The 19,166-nt window shown below is 37.0% G+C and overlaps 1 protein-coding gene and 1 pseudogene across 1 annotated transcript; both read right to left on the reverse strand.

Moving 5' to 3' along the window:
* Nucleotides 1–19,166, reverse strand: part of LOC136281855 (uncharacterized) — a 418,311-nt pseudogene that overhangs the window by 375,482 nt on the left and 23,663 nt on the right.
* On the reverse strand, nucleotides 1,190–16,108 carry LOC131777673 (fibroblast growth factor receptor 3-like). Its single transcript, XM_066168255.1, has 19 exons — nucleotides 16,048–16,108; nucleotides 15,625–16,001; nucleotides 10,902–11,139; nucleotides 10,046–10,149; nucleotides 9,357–9,415; nucleotides 9,021–9,217; nucleotides 8,677–8,707; nucleotides 7,743–7,861; nucleotides 7,319–7,337; nucleotides 6,144–6,186; nucleotides 5,568–5,847; nucleotides 4,784–4,894; nucleotides 3,999–4,189; nucleotides 3,710–3,832; nucleotides 2,995–3,065; nucleotides 2,640–2,680; nucleotides 2,330–2,426; nucleotides 1,945–2,044; nucleotides 1,190–1,504 (listed from the first exon to the last, which is right to left on the reverse strand). Exons 1-19 carry the CDS (start codon nucleotides 16,106–16,108, stop codon nucleotides 1,439–1,441), a joined length of 2,328 nt encoding a protein of 775 aa, XP_066024352.1. The 3' UTR covers nucleotides 1,190–1,438.

The raw sequence follows: 19,166 nt of genomic DNA on the forward strand, positions 1-19,166 counted from the left end.
ATATTGAAACAATTCACGTTTTCGATTTCGTCAAAACGAGAACAGCTCTCCTCTAATTTTGAATAATCTAAAGGCACAGTAATCTGCTGCTGTTGATATAAGAATCATCTAAACACAGTACAAACCGAGAACTGAACCGGAGGCCTTTAGCGAGAAAGGGCTACAAGGTCACTCTTTCTTCTTTTAACGGCCTCTGGCCAAAAGTAATTTCGCAAAAATTATTTATATCTATTCATGAGGGCCTGTTTACATGTAAGTGGGGGACCTCAGGTAGGTGAGATACCTCGCCTAACCGTGGTCGTTTATATTTATACCCGAGGCGGAGCCTGAGAGATTGAAAGCACCAAGAAGCGGAAATAGGTCAGTGTCGTGAGACTTGCTGATCTAATCATAATTTGCTGATGCTGATCATAATTTACTTTCTGTTTTGCCTGTGGATCAAGCCTTTCTGAGGCCGTTTTAACAAAGTGCGGTTAGGCTTTCTGTACATTTTCTCGTTTCTCTTGTGAAGCGCGAATGACTGAAATTTTGTGAGATCGCTGGTCTGCTTGCAATTGTAATTAAATTCTTTAGTTGTCAACTTCTCGATTGAATGCTATGATCGCTTGAACTTTGCACGGGTAATTTTAATTCTGTTTCATCGAAATGTAAGACTTAAATAATGCACAGTTTAAAAGGGACAGCGTCTTATCATGACTCATTGTCAAAAATTCTAAGTGAAACACGAATCAGAATGTCAGTACCCTGTAAACATGTTAAGGGATAATTAAAATCGATGGAAACTAAGCGAGCCCTTTGATTTTTTAAATTGTTTTTCTTTATTTTTAAAGAATGGTTAGGTCATTATAAACCCATTGCAACCATTTAGAAAGTTTCATAAAAGTTAGGATTTTGTAATGAAATCGATCAGTACACGGCGAAAAACTAACTTTTCTTGATGAACACCATCTAAACATGGTTAAACTGCTGGTTAAAATAATATCACTGTTTTCCCTACTGGACCACCTTAATCAATAAAGGAATTTTTTTACGACAAGAGATTCATCCGCTAAATTTCAAAATATAACAAAAGGGACAGCAGATGCAACATTGAAATATCTTTTGTGTGTTATTTATAAAAATAAAATACATGTTTGTGTAAAAAAACTTATTAAAAAAATCTATAACGCTGGGGGGGGGGGGGGGGGAATTTAGGTTGCAGCTTTTAAACTCGTTATTACAAAATCGTTTGTCTTTCCAAGACTAAAAGTATAAAAATATGTGAGAATATAAGAAAGCCGCACTTTTCCTATCTTTGCTGTCAAACAGCTTGTTTTAAAAAGTTGCTTAATCAGCAAAAAATATGGCTAAATGTAAAAGATATAAGGAAAATAAAAGATGGTGTCATAGGGCTCCAATATCCATTACTCCATGCCTTCCTGTAGGAGAAATCACTCTCTCACACAGCAAGATCGTCAACATTGACGTAGAGTCGATCATCGTAATTTTTTAAGTTTATCAGCCCCTGTAAAAAGAAAGAGTGTACATTGCTGTTAAAATTAATTTTAGATAGTGAAGTCTTAGAATAATCATCGAAAAACCAACTAACCCTAAACCTAACCCTTGAAAAACCAAACCCAAAGTATTCACAGCTATCAATCAGAACAAAATTTAACATCAACATCAACCAATGAGAACTTAAAGTAAGATCTGGCATCCTCCTTGAAGCGCGGAAAAACGCGCGTGATCAAGCTGGGATTAGTTTTAGTTTTTACTTTCGATTTCCACTTTCGAAACTCAATTGAAAACTGCTCTGCGAAATAAATTGAAGCCATAAACTACGCTTGCAGGCCTTCATAGTGCCGCCGTTATCAAATTAACTTGACGGTGGTAGATTCTAACAATCAAACTTTGAAAAGGAAAAAAAGAACAGAGAGAGTCTCTTTGTAAACTCTACCATTCTACCTTGTGCTGGTTTTCCATTTCTTTGAGTTTGTTTCTCAACTTCTCAAAAGATGGTCTCAAGTTAGAGTCGTCTTTCCAACATTTTGTCAAAAAGTCATACCTAAAAGGACGTCAAAAAAAAAAGTTTAATTAGAAACGGTTCGACCCATCAAAAACTATTTTGGTCTAATAATTCCATCTTGTTATAATAGAGGACAAAAGATTTATACAACAGAAATCAACTGGTGATGGTGTACTTCTTCTTTTATTTCCCTTCGCTAGGCTGGTTCAATAAGTAAAGATGGTTTTATCTTTAGGCGCACATGAAACTCGAACAGAAAGCGGCACAAATACTACTGATGTACGATAAAAGCCATCAAGAAACAATAATAAGATATTATCATACAACTTATCATCCACATGTTGTGGTTTAGGCATTTTGTATCCCTCTTGAAGTAAGTTTGCAATTTTTCTTCCATCCATTCGTGGATACGGTGAACCACCTGAATAGAGCAGGCAATGTTAGTATACTTTAAAATGAAGAACTCTACAGATGTATTTCCATTAACAATTTTTTTTCGGCTAAGGCCAGCGACATGGTATGACCAAAAGCCAATTCTACAGAGACTGGTAAACCCTGCTTACTTCGTGACTTCGTGTCCCCCTCAGTTACTGAGGCTAAAATGACTGGACTGGCAATCTGCCTAGTAACTTACCAATCGTGAAAATCTCATAGAGGAGAACTCCGTAGCTCCACCTGTAAAAGAAACAGGATGAATTTAAGGAAATAAAATTTCTTTCTTGCAAAAAAATGTAATTAAAACATCTTTGGTGTTCAAGGGAAGGGGAAATAGGGTGGGGAGGGACACATGCACAGTGTCAGAGGAGTTGATCCCTGGTCACTAACCATGAATGAGGATAACCACTCCTCACTGAGACGACCTCACACCAGCAAAATAAAAAGACCAAAATACAAAAGTAACCAAATAACTTTTTGCAGACTTGAAAAAAGTTCATAAAAAACCATTCTCTTTGAGCTTAGTGCAGTGTCCATGTCTTCCTTGTACTCACACATCTCTCTTGGTAGAATATTTTCCATAAAGCAACGCCTCAATGGCAGTCCATTTTACAGGGAGACGCCCCTGAATAAGAAGCAAAAATGCGAGGAGTTAGCGTAGTCCTCAAAAATTACTAATGCTCCCATGGCGACAACACTGTAACGAAAGTTCTGGAAAACGGAACAGGATTTACTGAGATTTTTTCTTTGAGCAGTCACTCCAGTGAGGCATCTTAAGACACACAATCAAAGACTTCAGGGCGTGAAATTGCGCCTAATACAGGCGCCAATGCGACTAAATTTTTCACTTTGGCGACCAAATCCTGAAAGTTAGTCGCCAAATTGGCGACTACAACGTTTCATCATAACCTTACCAAGAGATATAGTGAATTAAATAAATTTGCAAAGATAAATCCGCGGCAAACTTCCTCGTTTAGTTTGTTTCTAAAACGTAGCACATGTATCTCGATCGATAACTAGACGCCATCTTGGATTTAGATGAGCCTGAAGGTTGTATATCATACATCCTAGTGTCCACTTTGTAGCACGTTAAAGATCTTTTCCCTAACTTAATTTTGGAGGGTCTATCTAGAACGCTGACAGCGTAAAGAAAGATTTTGTTTGTCTTTGAAAATGGCGACCAACTTTTTTTGAATTGGCTACCACTTTGAAGAATTTCACGCCCTGGACTTACGAGAACATTATATGTTTTCTAAAAATCATTCATACCCTGGTTTTTCTTTCATAAATATTGTCCTCCTGCACATCTCTGGCCATTCCAAAGTCCGTCACTTTGCATGTTTCCTCCTCTCCAACCAACACATTACGAGCTGCAAGATCTCTATGAATAACCTTACACAAAGAGAAAACGTTTCTTTTGGAAAACACCATTTAACGAAACGAGAGACTTAGGGGTGACTCAGATGACATCCTAGGCAGTGAGTCCATGATTCAATGAAAAGTGAGGAATATTGAGTAACAAATGAGGCCTTATTCTATAAGAATGTCATTCACTCACTGGTATCGATGACAAATAGGACATTCCATCAGCAATTTGCCAAGCAAATTTAATCAGCTGTTGTGAGGTCAGATTTGTTTGTGGTTTGATATCCGGGTCTTTGTAGTAAGTATCATTCAATCCACGGCTCTTTCTCAGGTAACCCAGCACATCCCCAAAAGGAACATATTCGATCAGCACAAACAGTGGCTCTAGGGAGACAAACAGATTTTCCGATTTCCCCAGAAGTTAATAGAGATGGAAATAATGGGTAATGAAATGATGGAGTGAATTAAATGGACTGTACCAACAAAGACCTCCTCAAAAACAATAAAAACGTAATAAACGCCGCGGTGATCAATCGAGTAAATAAGTTACCCTACGAGTGACATACTATGAATTGATTTCAAGACAGTTACTTTAACCTAAACAAAGAGGGCCACGCGGACCTCGGAGTGTGAGGCACACGAAAAGTAGGGTCTCTGCTTTTCGTACCCATCACTTCTTGTGTCGATTTTGTTTCCACTAATTTTTTTTTTACTTCGCCGAAAAAAGATGGAGTACTCGTCGTCTACTTTTATCCAAAGATACCAGTCGTTTGCTTGGTTCTTCGCCCTGTTTCAAAAAAGCACCCTCCTGTTGCCTAGCAAGAGTAAATAAGCGCCCAGGCGCCAAATCGAATCATTACGGTATACAATATAAATTAAGAGGAAAGATATCTTAAGCTTAAACACCAACATAACGAGAAAAATGAAAATAATTTTTTTTCGGTAACCATAGCTGATAATAAACTTTTCAGTATTTACCAGACTTGGTAACGCATCCCAAAAGTTTGATAACGTAACGATGAGGTTTAAGTTGTTTCATCAGTTCAAGTTCAGACAGCAAATCCTGTCTCTCTGATTCAGATGCTTTTTCTGCAACAGGATTTCCAGTCAATCATGGTCGAATAACATTTCAATAATACCATTATCTATCGAATTATCTAGGTAAACGTACACAGATGAATAAATCATTACATTACATGTATAGAGATTGATAGATAGAAAGATAGACAGATAGCTAGACAGATAGATAGATAGATAGTTCGATAGACGGACATACATGGAGAGATGGATAGATAGATTGAAATAAAGAAAGATTGATGGATGGAACGATAGAGAGATAGACAGATAGGTAGATAGCTAGATAGATGTATAGATTGATAGATTGCTAGACAGATAGATATACAGATAGACAGACGGAAAGACAGGCAGACAGACAGACAGACAGATAAATAGATATCATGCGACACTACCATACATCATATTCAAGGTGCTTTTCTTTGTCAACGTAAAGCGCCTAGGCTTCAATATGTAACCATCATTTAAGAGGGAATGTTTAAATTACATCTTAAAATTCCATCGCTACATCAAGTAGAACAAGCTTCAAGCTATGGACATAACTAATCATATAGATTGTGATTACTCTAAACAGGAGCTTGGAAATTATGCAGAAGCACATCGTCAAAATCAAAATAAACGGAACAATTTGGACAGACTTCTAAGTCAGTTCAAAGATCAAGTAAAACATGACTTTACTTCTTGGTACCTTTCAGCATTTTGACTGCTACGAACGTCTTCTCGGATCTTCCTTGTAGATTAACGGCTGTTGCCTTAGCAACCTGACCAAAAGCACCTTTACCAACGATCTGCTTTATCGTCACATGTTCTCTAGGAATCTCCCAGGAGCGTGTGTATAAATTAAGAGAAGTGTACTCGCTGATTTGTTCAGTGCTGAGTGGACTGCCATCTGCTATCACTCGTGAACGAGTTCTGTCATCCAGTCCCATGTAATGGCTTTGAGAAAGTTTAGGCGATTCGACTGCAATCTCAAAGGCAAAGTTGTTCTCAATCAACAAAAGATAATAAACTACCCAACTTGCTCAGAAATTTATAAAATCTTCAAATCAGCTGTCTTATGAAAAATAAGCCACTATTATTTGAAAATATCAATGAATAGACTTAAAATCTGTATGCATCATAACTTTCTGGGTTCGGGTATGAACTGTAAACTGCAGCGGGAAGACTCTCAGTAAAGACAGCAACGTAAAAACAAATCGCACCTAGGACTACAGGAAAATGTATCTATATATATGAAGATATGAGATTTCATCACATAATCTACATTAGTACTTCCTCCTGTTTCATTACTTGAATTTCCAAATGTTCTGAAACAGCAAATTGAAAGTTTCATTTCTCCCAGTTACGAACAGTGGAGAAAAATATCATGTGCTCAGAGTGGTTTCCTGCGACTGAAGAAAAACAGACTTTATCCTTATGAACCTTCTAAATATATTATAGTCAATGATAACAGTATTATGGGCAGATTAGCTATAAATTTATTTTCCAATTAAGTCTCGACAAATTTGTCAACCTTTAAGACTACCTTAACTGTCACCTATCACTATAAGAGAATGCTTTTGGAGCAATGATAATTATAATAATGGTAATGACAAAGATAACAAGAATGATAATAATAATATTAATGATAATAATAATAATAATAATAATAATAGTGATAATCAAAAGCATAAAATTCACGAATGTGATTAGTTATCACAAGCCCCAATTTAAGCTCCAATGGGACAGTGTACGTGTCATGCTCGTCAATGGGCTGAGTTATTGGATAGTTTGTGTCATGTGCATGCATTGTTGTCATGTACTTTGCTGAATTTACCTGTTGTTGTTGTTGTTGTTGTTTTAATACAAGGCATCGTTTCTTATATTTTGTCCTACTTTTTGATTCACTTGTAATTAACATTTCGGACTCCTGCTCTGGGGTCATCCAATTTTTAAAATCACACGTAATTACAGACCAAATTGGACTCAACTTAGTCCTATTACCATTACTTATAATAAGAATAAGAATAACAATAGCACTTTATTCATTAGTCATAGTGAGATCACTGAGGTAAGATCACTTAACTAATAGGAGACACCTAGAAAACTAGTACTTAGGCCTGGACTAACATGTGATGATCTTGCAATATACATAATTATATATATGAGAATAAGATAATAAGCTTAACTAACATATACTCTTTAGTTGCTGGTGTTTTTATTTTTTTCCCAGTTTTTCTACTGTTCATCGAGATTTTGGTTATTGTACAAGTGAAAACCATTAAATTCATTGTTCAAAAGTGGCATCTCTGCTGCGCAAGAGTGCCTCGAAGTTAGTGGTACTTGGATCAATCACAAACATTCACATGAAAAACAGTGTAGTTGTTAAAATTGTTAAAACGATCGAGCCATTAAGGAACAACACAAGTAGACAACAGCATTTAAATATAAAAATCTCACCTTCTGCTCATCCCCACCTCTATAGTGAAAATAAAAGACAAAACAGAACAAAAAAATTAAAGGAAACTGAAACAAAACAAAACAATAAATAATTGACATCAAGCAAAATTTATCTCTCACAAGCAAAGTCTGTTTGACGTACATCAAATATATTCATAAAGTGTACAAAGTCATGCAAGGTCCTCTAACTATAACTAGCTAACCACAAAATAGACAACAGAAAGCAAATTATTAGTTTACAATACACTGTTTAAAAGTTATTTGTTAAAAATACAAAAATCGCTTAAGCAAAGATCATAATGCAGTGGAAAGTGAACTGAAGATCATACTTAGTCCTAGAAAAAAGGGAAAATATTAAAGATATATTCTCTAGGAGGCCAAAACTAGTGTTTGTTTGAGAGCATAACATGTATGCAACACTTACCTTCATTGCTTTTCCTGTTGTGCCTCTTTTTCCTGCAAGTCCACCAAACTAATACTCCAGCAACAGCCAGTGCAGCAACTGATCCAAACACTGCACTGACAACAATACCTATGGCACCTACAATTTTTTTATGGTCAGGAAACATTTGGAATTCAGTCAGAACTCAATTTATCTTCTTCCTACAATTTTGTGTTTCACAATTCATTACTGTAGCTTATATTGTCGGAATAAACTTTAAGGCGTGAAGAGAAACTCTAGAGAGGTCTATTTCTACACAAATAATGTCAACTGTGGTGAAACATGAAAACGAGGCTGAAAAACATCATACACCACAATTACATACATGAAACTCAACAGGCTGCAATGTGTAATTATGTACTCGCTCAGAAAAATTGGGGATACAAATTCTGCTCATGTTAAAAGAAATACCAAATAATATAATGAATATTATCCCTTATTTACAAACTTTTAAACTACAACTTCCGATTGGTTATTCATGGAAAAAATAAAATAGAGCCAACCCCTCCTCAATCCACAAGCTTGTACATAAAGTCAAACATAATCAAATCTCACCTTTTTCTGTGGCTAGGGTTGGTTGCATAAGCAAAATGAAACAAAAAAAATAGAAAACCATGATTAAAATCTGTCACCATTACCAATATTTAAAGCTCATTAAAAGTAAACCTTCAAAATTGTTCCCTGAACCATAAAGATATATGAGTATTAAGGTATGTCACACAATCAAAATTGTTTCCTTGGACCTAAAATTAAAACTCGATTCAGTTGGACATTAACTGTTTTTTTATTATTATAATTATTATTATTTTCAGGAAGCTAAAAGTCATAGATGTCTAGAGTACAAAATCAGATTAAATCACTCTTTGCTTAAAGTATGTACAAAGTCTAGCATTTGTCATTTAAGAATGTTTCATCTGTTTTTGTCTCACTTGGAAGCTCTAAAGACTCTAAAAAACATACACTCAATTAATCTGAGGAAAACAAGCATGGCTGCCACTTTTTTGGACTCATGTAGGCCAAACATTATTTTTTTCCGGTTAACCATCCCAGAAAAAAAGATGTAAATGAACTATGTTCTTAAACCTCTGAACAAAAGTGAATTTAAGCAGATAAAGAGCACAAGATATTCAGAAACATACTAACCATTTGTTACATGTTTGCATGTTTGCAAAAAATATGCTTACAATTAACCAAGTACAGGGCAAGGACATTCATTTATCAACTTGCAAAACTTTTGTATGAAGTGTTATGAGGACTTACCCCCATGGGACCTGTCAAGTGGTGATGTGGCACCTCCACCTGTTGGTTCCACATCAGGTGTTTTCCCTTTTATGGCTGCAACACTTAACTTTCCCAGCTTTCCATCTTTCACAGTGTCATTGAGTGTTATGATAAAATCTCGTTCCTTTGCAGAGGAGTTGAATTTCAGTGCAAGGTCAACAATGATACTTCCACACCTTGGGACAGAAATTAACCGAGTTAGAGTGACAAGAAATCAAAAACAGATAACATAAGACCATAAAGTAAAATTTCTAAATTCATATATTTGGAAGTGAGAGCAACTGGCAATTATCTAAATCTCATTAATTCACATACCTCACACCTATCAACTGCACTCCTTCATAGCCAAGTTTATCAGCAAAAGCCTCCTCAAGCTGCAAGTAAGCATTTCTATCATTTGTCTTAAAATTTTAGTGTACATGTATTACACATAAACAAATGAGGATACACCAAATGTTATGTACTAAATTGAACATGTCTGTTTTGCTGAGAATCAGTCTCCGAATCTTAATCAGTTATTTCTTAAAAGTGCTAATTCAATGAATTATTGTTTTTCTTCTTGTCAATTACCTCCTATTTTAATTTGGAAAGAAAACACCAGGCCTCTTATTGCCCTAAATGCAGACCATGAGCAAATACTGACTAATAGGAAGATTTAAGCTTTTCAAGTTCAAGACTTGACAGAATTAACTCTGACAGACTGCATGCAATCTAGGAATTCAGGAAACACTGTAGAATTAAATGAAATATTCTCCACACATTCTCCACCAGCCAGATTTCCTTTTATCGGTAATTATTAATAATATTACAACCAGCTCATCAGTCTCTGACCCTAAAGTAACCAACACTCTGTGACAATAATAATTAAAAACTTGACAGATCAAGTGAAGCTCAACACAGGCACACAGTATAATGTAAGAAAACAAATCCCTCCAATGTAAACTAGTATATTTTTAGTTAATAGCTTTGACAGCAATATCTGAGTTATGTGTACATCAACTTACTGGTTTTTTTAATTTCTCCGGTAATAAGGACTGGTTGTATTTTCCATCTATACATGTTTCACTGGTGATGACAATAGTTATGTTGATCACATTTCCTCCAATGTCTGTGAAGTAAGAGAAAATGATCATTTCCAAAATTTTTACTCAATCTTTTTATTAATACAGGTATTCCATTTGGTAAATATTTTAGGACCATTCTAAGGTTATTTAACCTCAGAGATGATTGAGAAGTCTGTTGCTTTCGGTAAGCAGCTTGTAACAAGAACACCTGGGGTTTCTGCCATATCTTATATGATCCTGGGCGATGGTCACTTTCTCATCATTTCTCATTGGTGGATTGTATTGATTGCTCGTCAAATGACAAATTGTGTTATTGTCCTTTTTCTGTAAGCATGAACAAGAGAAACAGTCTAGCAAAAATTTTGAAAATGTTTGTACATTGAAGCAAAACAATGTAGGGGAAAAGTCAGTAGCTCATATATCATAGTCTAACTTTTTGCTTTCAACATCCCACACAATTAGAATTTTTCCTGTACCTTGTCAGAAGCCCTGACTATAGCTTTTTCCCCTACTTTTGGTATTCACCCCTGTATATAGGCCATTTGAAGTTTAATTACTGCAATGCTTTCTTTGCATTTTACATGTCATAAAATAATCAATAGCTTGTAATTATTAAAAGGAAAACAGAGAGTTATCCATCAAGACAAAGTATTAAGGCACTGTATGGGCTTTTACAACCTGACAGGCTTAAACCCCTGGTTCAACTCCGAGAACCAATTATAATCAATATGTCATGTTGGTACATGTGTGAAGATACAGCTGTTAGATGCATGACTACAATGTACATGTGACTTACAAACACTGGCAGTTTTTGAATCATCTCCATATACATTGGCCACTCTGAAAGTAAAGTTGGCATCATTAAGGACTTGTGAAATATGAAGAGTATTCTTGTCACAAACTTGTTCTGGGTCACATGGAGTCCAAGTGTAAGTAGGTGGAGGGTTCCCTTCTGCTTCACAGTTAAGAGTTAGACTTTGTTGTAAACCAACCATATACTCATGTTGAAAATCAACAATCTTTGGTAGATCGATCTGTACTTCAAATTGGAAAGTAAAAAATAATATTAAAAAACAGCATCTACACAAATATACATCTGAATGACTTGTCTTCCATAGCTACTGTTACATTCTTCTAATTTGTTGGTGTATTGTAGTTTCAATTTGCCTAGATATTAACTGGGTAATCCTCTTGCCATTCATACATGCATGTTAAATAAATTACTGGTCATCGAAGTTTCATAGTATCCAATAATTAAACAGATAACTTTTTCAGGTTGTCACTCAGAAAGCCATTGAGGTGATATTTCAAATCTTACCAGATATGTTGAACTGGATTGTTAAAGATTTTCACATCAGCATCAACTGAACATATTTGCTAACACAGATAGTGGAGCACTAGAGTCTCCTAACACAACATCTAATCTTAATTTTAAGAGGAGTTTACACTAACAGGGGTGGGAGAACATCTCCCATGTAACATGGCAGCCCTTCAAGCTGCCACCATTTTGGTCCCCATGGCGAGTGAAAAATATATTTGGCAACTAAAATTTCAACAAAAGTTGCCAGTTGGCAACCAACAGATAAAAAAAAAAGAAGGGAAAAATGTGAAAAATTTATTGATCCTTGGAAAAATTATCAATGAATTAACTGTTACGGTTAGCGCTTCTTACACATACATTCCTTTCATATGTAACCATATGATAATGAAATATGACACATGCTCTTTACCATGGGTGGAGCTTGGAAAAGAGCTCTATACAACAGCTGACTATTTATATTTTCCGAGCAACAAAAACATAAATATGTTTTCATCAGCATTTTTATTCCAAAATGTTTTGATGGTATTTACAATTTTCAAGATGCTTTGCACCCAAAAGCAAGCAGGTACAAATCATGTATTCTATTTAGTTATGCCACATGAGATTGAAGTTGTGAAAAGTAAAATTCTTGACAATCAGTATTTTTCTATCTCTGCCCACGGGCCATGGTAATGCTTTTGTGAGCCGCTGAGTACATCCCTACTTTCGCTGCCATTTTTCATAAATATATCTTGTTTTTCCAGTATTTTTAAGTGAATCCTCTCTTTTCACTCTCTCAAATCACTTTGGTTGACAGAAAAAATATTGGTTTCAGAATGAATTTGTATTAGCAAAAGTGTTGTTACATGACAAGCAGCCTAAAAACCATCCATAGTTAATTTTAATCATTCACAAAATGTACCTAGAAAGTTAAACATGAGGTATTTGGTTAAAGTTTAACTAATTGATGGAAGTTTCATTTATTTAATCTTCTCAAACAATTTGTTCATAGTGAAAGAACGAGCAAAGTTTTGATTTCAGTTTTATACAACAAATAATTTACGCTCTTGGTGAGCATGAGTCTTTCCAAGTCTGTTCAATTTGGACATTTGTACTGTAAATTGCACAACAGAAACTGGAGGAATTCGATGAAAAAAAGGCCGCATTAAATCTTATTGTGTCTTGTTGAAGTGTATCATTTGAATTTAGCTTTTGTGGAGGAAAGACCAGAGTTACACACCCCATAGCAGCAAACAAACGAGCAAACTCCTGCAACTTCAAAATAAAAAATTTGAATTTACTCACAATATATTGATCAGTTCTCTGTATTTTCCAGCTTCATACATATAGTTTCTTAATCATTTTTGTTAGCGGACTCGTGTAAATGTCATTTCCTTGCACATAGGCAATTCCACATGACTGTAAATAATAGAAATATTTAAAAACCTGTACTTCACTTATCAAACGTTATTTTTTTGGGGGGAGTGTGCGTTTGTTTGTGTGTTGTTCGCGCAAGAGTAGTGATTTAAACCGTTTCGTGGTAGGCGAGTTTAATTTTAACCTTTTTCGAAGACAGTAAATTAATAGATATGTTTATATTTTACAGGTCACTATATCGGCGCGCAACTGTTTTTTTTTTTGTTTTGTTTTTTTTGTTTTGTTTTTGTGTGTGTGCGTGTGTGTGTGTGTGTGTGTCGAACTCAGTGATTAGGCCACTACAGATCCAGTTTTTTCTCCTTGAAGACACTTTTATGGGTTTTTATTTCCCGCTGCATTCTTCAAATTCGCATTTCGAAGTAGCCCGTCCACATCCGCAATACAGCCCCCGAGAACTTGCATATTCATCACCAGTTTAAAGAAAGAGCATTTTTTTTGTTTTGAGTTTAAAACACCGTTAAGCAAACGTAAAATATCCTTGAAAAAACTAGAGCTACGGCAGGATTGAAGACAAAACCAAAGATACGTTAACATCGCCAAAAGTTTATACGAAAATCCTTCTGTCGAACGCTAACGTGAAGGACTGCGCAGCTTTATTTAACAATAAAATCCGCGCTATGTTAATTAATGTTTGCGAAGCACAGTCGGTTAGGCACCGAACAGGCAGTCAGACGGTCTGAAAGTTCGTTTTAAACAGTGTTCTTTTTTCGCTCACTCTTTTTTCTTTTCTTCTTCAACTCGGGAAAAGGCAAAGCTATTTTGAGAGTTCAAAAAAAAAGAAAAAATTACAACATTTTCATAAGAAAGAGTGAGCGAAAAAAAGGCATTTTTTAAAAAAAATAACTTAAACCCGTCCGTCTGACTGCGAGTTCAGTGCCTAACCGACTGAGCTAGACAGTTAGCTACACAGTTCAAATTTTATCGTGAAATAAAACTGCGGTCCTTCACGTTAGCGTTCGACAGGAGCGTTTTCGTATAAACTTTTGGCGATGTCAACGTACCAAACTCTCAAAATGGCTTTGCGTTTTCCGAGTTGAAAAAGAGAAGGACAAAAAATGAGTGAGCGAAAAAAAAAACCACATTTGTTAAAAAGAGAACTTTACCGACCGGCTGACGGCGAGTCCAATGCCTAACCGACTGTGCTACGAGAACATTCGTTAATACAACCTACATTTTATCGTCAAATAAAGCTGCAGCAGTCCTTCACATTAGCGTTCGAAAGGAACGTTTTCGTATAAACTTTTGGCGATGTCAACGTATCAAACTCTCGAAAATGGCTTTGCCTCTTCCCGAGTTGAAAAAGAGAAGGAAAAAAAAAGGGTGAGCGAAAAAAAAGACATTTGTTAAAAAAGAGCCATACCGACCGTCTGACTGCGAGTCCAATGCCTAACCGACTGTGCTACGAGAACATTCGATTACGCTATTTAAATTTTATCGTTAAATAAAACTGCGACACTCCTTCGCGTAAGCGTTCGACAGGAGCGTTTTCGTATAAACTTTTGGCTATGTCAACATATCTTTGGTTTTGTCTTCAATTCTGCCGTAGTGCGAGTTTGTTCAAGGATATTTTACGTTTGCTAAACGGTGTTTTAAACTCAAAACAAAAAACATGCTCTTTCTTTAAGCTAGTTATGAATATGCAAGTTCTCGGGGGCTGTATTGTTTTGATGAAACAAAAGGCTTCTTTTGTTTCGACTTCATTCAATGAAAGTCGCTACGAAATTCAAGGTTTTTTTGCATACGTTATTTCTCGAAAACGAAGCGCAAACCAGCGAAAAAAAAACCAAAACAGTGTATATCGAGTAAAACTAAGTCCACATGCCAAAATTCAACTACTTCTGAACACTTTCAAAAATGGCCGAAAAATCAAGGGGTCGTTCTTGCTCTGAGCCTTTCAATTACTTTCCTTGCCATTAACTTGATGAACAGAGGTTAATCTTCGCACATGAATTAATCGTCGATGAGAGTGAGTAATATGTTCTGTTAGATCATAGACTGTTTTGAAGAAAACATTGTGACAGTTTTTTGCCAAACTAGTTTTGTTGTTTTTCAAAAGTGTGCATTCTCTTTTTTTTTTCCTTACATGCTCTCTGATTGACAGGTGTCAGATGGTGACAGATACTTGTAAAGATAATGTTTCAAAGTTTGTTTGGAAGCCTTTTAAATCATCTTTATAATTACTCAAATGAAAATGTTTTGGTGAAGCATCTCTCTTTAATTTGCATCACCTCTATTTTATAAATACCATTTACTTGCTCAAAAACTGTTCTGTTTATAGACGATGTTATTGTATTTACAGCCCTAAATCATTCAGATTCTTTCGGAAAGAATTTCACTACGTTAGAAAAATAAATAAATATATTAATCACCCGCTAAGGGTCGGTCTGTGGCCTAGGGCAGCATTTTTGAGACCGTTGTGTTCATTATCCTACAAATATTTTGCAACGCATGTAAAAAAATTTTTTATAAACATGGCATCTTTTGTTTTAAGGGAATTAGTCCCCATCTAACCTCAACAACTAAAAAATACAACAGCAAAGTGTACCATTGAAAACTGCCTCAAATATAACGTGTCATGTACAGCAAAATCCATATCCAATTAATCCAATTAACTTGTTGAAAGGATTGTTGAGGTCTTTAGCGTAAAGAATTATTCTTGTCTTCCAAACGTCTACTTACACTTCCACTGGGCCCAAAGGACAAAAGCTGGATAATATCATGTTACAGTTTTGAATGGTGTGAATCTCGAAAAGTCAGTGAAACTTTTAAGCTTACCTGTGACTTGCACCTGAATTGCACGTCTCCATTTATCAGCACCAAGATCAGTCAACTCACAGCTAAATTCTCCGATTGACTTATCGTCGGCAGTAGTCACTTTAGAGATCAACAGAGAAACGCTTTGTGGAGTCGAACTTACGCTGAAGCGTTGCCGAAAATTAGAACTAACAGGACCAGCCTGTCCATTTGATGAAATGACAACTATACCATCACCATTAAATTGTAAAAGAACTGAAACTAAACTTGACGTCAGACTGTAGTTCCAATTCAATGTGGCAGAGGATCCTTCATTAACCTGTAACTTGCCAGGGGTGAGCACTTCAGCTGGATTCAATGTGGTCTTCACCGGAGTTGGTTCATACCATGTGACACTTCCGCCATCTGAGGGAGAATATTTAGATCGACGCTAAATTACAATGATTCATACTTTCGATTTTATCCAAACAAGAATACGACTCCTTGGATTTGACTTCAAACACCGTATACATTCTGAGAGCTACAACAATCTGCTGCTGTCGAAATAAAATTAAGCTAAAAAAGGTACATTATGAGATGAACCCAAAGAAGAAAGTAAACACATAATATTCGATCAAAATCCCGGTTAAATACACTACCTGTGAATTTAGGCATAAGTAAGATCCATGCAAAGATAAATTTAAAATGAAAAATTATTTAAGAAATGTCCTTGATATCCAAAGATGAGTATACTGAAACAGACAGAGACTTTCATCGCCACAAGTCAACGACGAAGAAGGTAACAAAGTGGACCTTACACGAGAACTGATTGGCTGTAGGGACGTTTGGGAAAATATGGAATGGAAAGGACTACCAACACTAGATATGGGACTAGCTGTTTTACAAACTGCCCAGAATCTAATGAAGCCTTTTAATTTAAAAATACGGCACGACTATATAAAAATAGAGAAAATATGACCGTAAATTTTTACCTTTGAAAAGATTTGATATTTAAATGACAGACCCTTAGTTGCAGCCTACTTGTGTAGAAATATTTCCGGTTCCCTCTCATTTCGAGTTCTGACTTCACTCACACGAGATATTCAATGTGAAAAGTTTATTTAGAGGGTTTCCTATAGGTTTTCGAGATCCGCGATTGGGCTTATTTGAAGACCGGGATCCGGGAATTTACAGTAAGAAGGGAGCAAGATGCGGGATTGTTACTGTGAACGGGACACGGGAATCGATAATTTTAAGAGGCGGGATTCGGGAGTCAATCACTTCAACGCTTCAAGAACCGGAAGTCCGTTGACGAGAATTTATGAAAAAGCAGATCTACGTGAAAGTCCGAAAAAGCCTAGCCACGCAACTACTTTATGGGATCGTGTCTCAATTCCTTCCACAAACGTGTTTAACCTGGTGAGTCGTATGACAATACACGTAGAGAATATTCACTCGCTTCTGCATTTATTACAAAGATCCACTTTGCACGGTGTTAAATTACATAAGAAACTTTGGAGATGCAGCCAAAGAAGGCTTAAAGGGGACAAACTGGTGGGTGGCCTATTATTTTACAAATCCAAAGTCTTGGTATCCTGTACCCGAACGTACCACGATCCTGCCATAACGGTATTCAAATTTTATCACCTGTACCAATAGCACCACAGAACATACAGAAGATGAGGGACTGAGCGCAAACATTTGGTGTAGCAGTGCGTCAGGTGGCAAAAGCTGGAACTCTCCCGAAACAGCTCGATCAGGCAGAAATTCAGCCGGGTGAACCGCTCAGCTTCGAAATCTCTGACTTTAAGGAGCAGCAAAAAAAACAAAAAAACAGACGAAGAAGAAAATGAGATATTAGAGTACAATTTCCCAGCAGTGATGAAGAATCGGATGAATCATTTCCGGACAACGAGACCGCATGTGATGATGGTCCCTCTATCTTTGGAACGAGAGACTCATTCTCTCCGCGGAAGATTTTTCCCACTTGGGGAGAAGTATTCGCTTCAACAGCAGAATTGTGTTCAATTGATTCAAAAACTGACGGTCTTGAAGGACAAATCTCAAGAAACCCATTGTCTTGAGTAGAAAAACTAGGACAGGAAAACAAAAGTCTAGGTTTTGAACGTGTCGTAGGAGAAAGGTCTTGCGATAAAAAATCTCAAGCAGATGCACTAGAAGCACAATCAAGATCAACATCGGGAACGCCCCCAGCTTCGGTATTGTGAAGGCTGGGAGGCGAAAAATAGTCTAGTTTTTTTGACGGTGCTGGCGAACCTTTGGCAGCTAGGGCGTTAAGTGGGCAATCAGAGGAATTCTCCCTATGCGGCTCCAGCTTTCGAAGACGTGTCCAGCACGATGCACAGATATGTCTCAACCACTTGCGCACTCCACGGATGAAACCGAAGTTTTTTTACGTTATTCTCGCTGGTAATCGCGACAAAATAAAACAGGCGTGGGAGAGGACGAAGTCGGCGATTTTCCCTGCAAGGGGTTCCCTTAAAGCGTTCTGGTCTCCAAATGTAGAAAAGCATCTCCCCATGTAACAAGGCCACGCTCCATTTCTAGCAAGACAGAACCGTGAAAATTAAGGACAGCTGATCATTCGTATTGTTGCGTGAAATACATTAACGAAACCAGATGCTTTTCACGCGCCGTCCGCTCCAAAGGACTGATATCTTTACTGGAATACCTGTGGTAGCCCAGTCATAAAATATATATATATATTCCCCTTAGCTCCGGTTGGAGCATAGGCCATTAACCACTTCCGTCCTCCATCGGGTTCTGTCCTGGGCAAATCTTCCTAAAGTGGCCCAAGTGTGGCCCCAGTTTCTCATTTGGGACTCTACACCTCTTCTCCAGGAGTTCCTGGGACGACCCCTCTTTCTCTTGCCCTGGGGGTTCCAACGTAGTGCCTGCCGGGTGATGTTGTTAGCCGGTTTCCTTAGGATGTGACCTATCCATCTCCACTTTCTCTTTGAGATCTGAGTTATGATTGGTTCCTCGCCTGCTAATTCCCACAGCATCTCGTTCGTTACCCTGTCAGTCCAACTGATTTTTAAAATTCGCCTAAGGCACTTATTGACGAAGGTCTGCAATTTCTGGGACGTTTGCTTAGTTGTTCTCCACGTTTCTGAGCCATAGAGGAGGACTGCTTTGACATTGGTGTTAAAAATTCTAAATTTGGTTCTCCGTGAGATGACATGGGAGGACCACACTTTCCTCAGCATATTGAAAGCTACTCTGGCTTTGTTTATCCTGACCTTGATATCTTCCTCGGAACCTCCGTCAATGCTGACTACACTGCCTAGGTAGACAAAAGATGTTACTTCCTCCAAGATGGTATCCCTCACTTTAACTGGTCTGTTGTTGGTGCAGTTGACCTTCATAACCTTGGTCTTACTCACATTCGGATGCAGGCCTAACTTGATGGAATTAGCTGTTAGCCGTGCTGTTTTGTCCTGCATTTGTTGGTTGTTACTTGACACCAGGGCGATATCATCAGCAAACTCTAGATCTTCAAGTTGCTCCAATAAGTTCCACTGGATCCCATTTCGCTGTTCTCTAGTTGTTTCCTTCATGATCCAGTCC

Source organism: Pocillopora verrucosa, chromosome 6 (genome assembly GCF_036669915.1).
Source record: "Pocillopora verrucosa isolate sample1 chromosome 6, ASM3666991v2, whole genome shotgun sequence".
Taxonomy (NCBI): domain Eukaryota; kingdom Metazoa; phylum Cnidaria; class Anthozoa; order Scleractinia; family Pocilloporidae; genus Pocillopora; species Pocillopora verrucosa.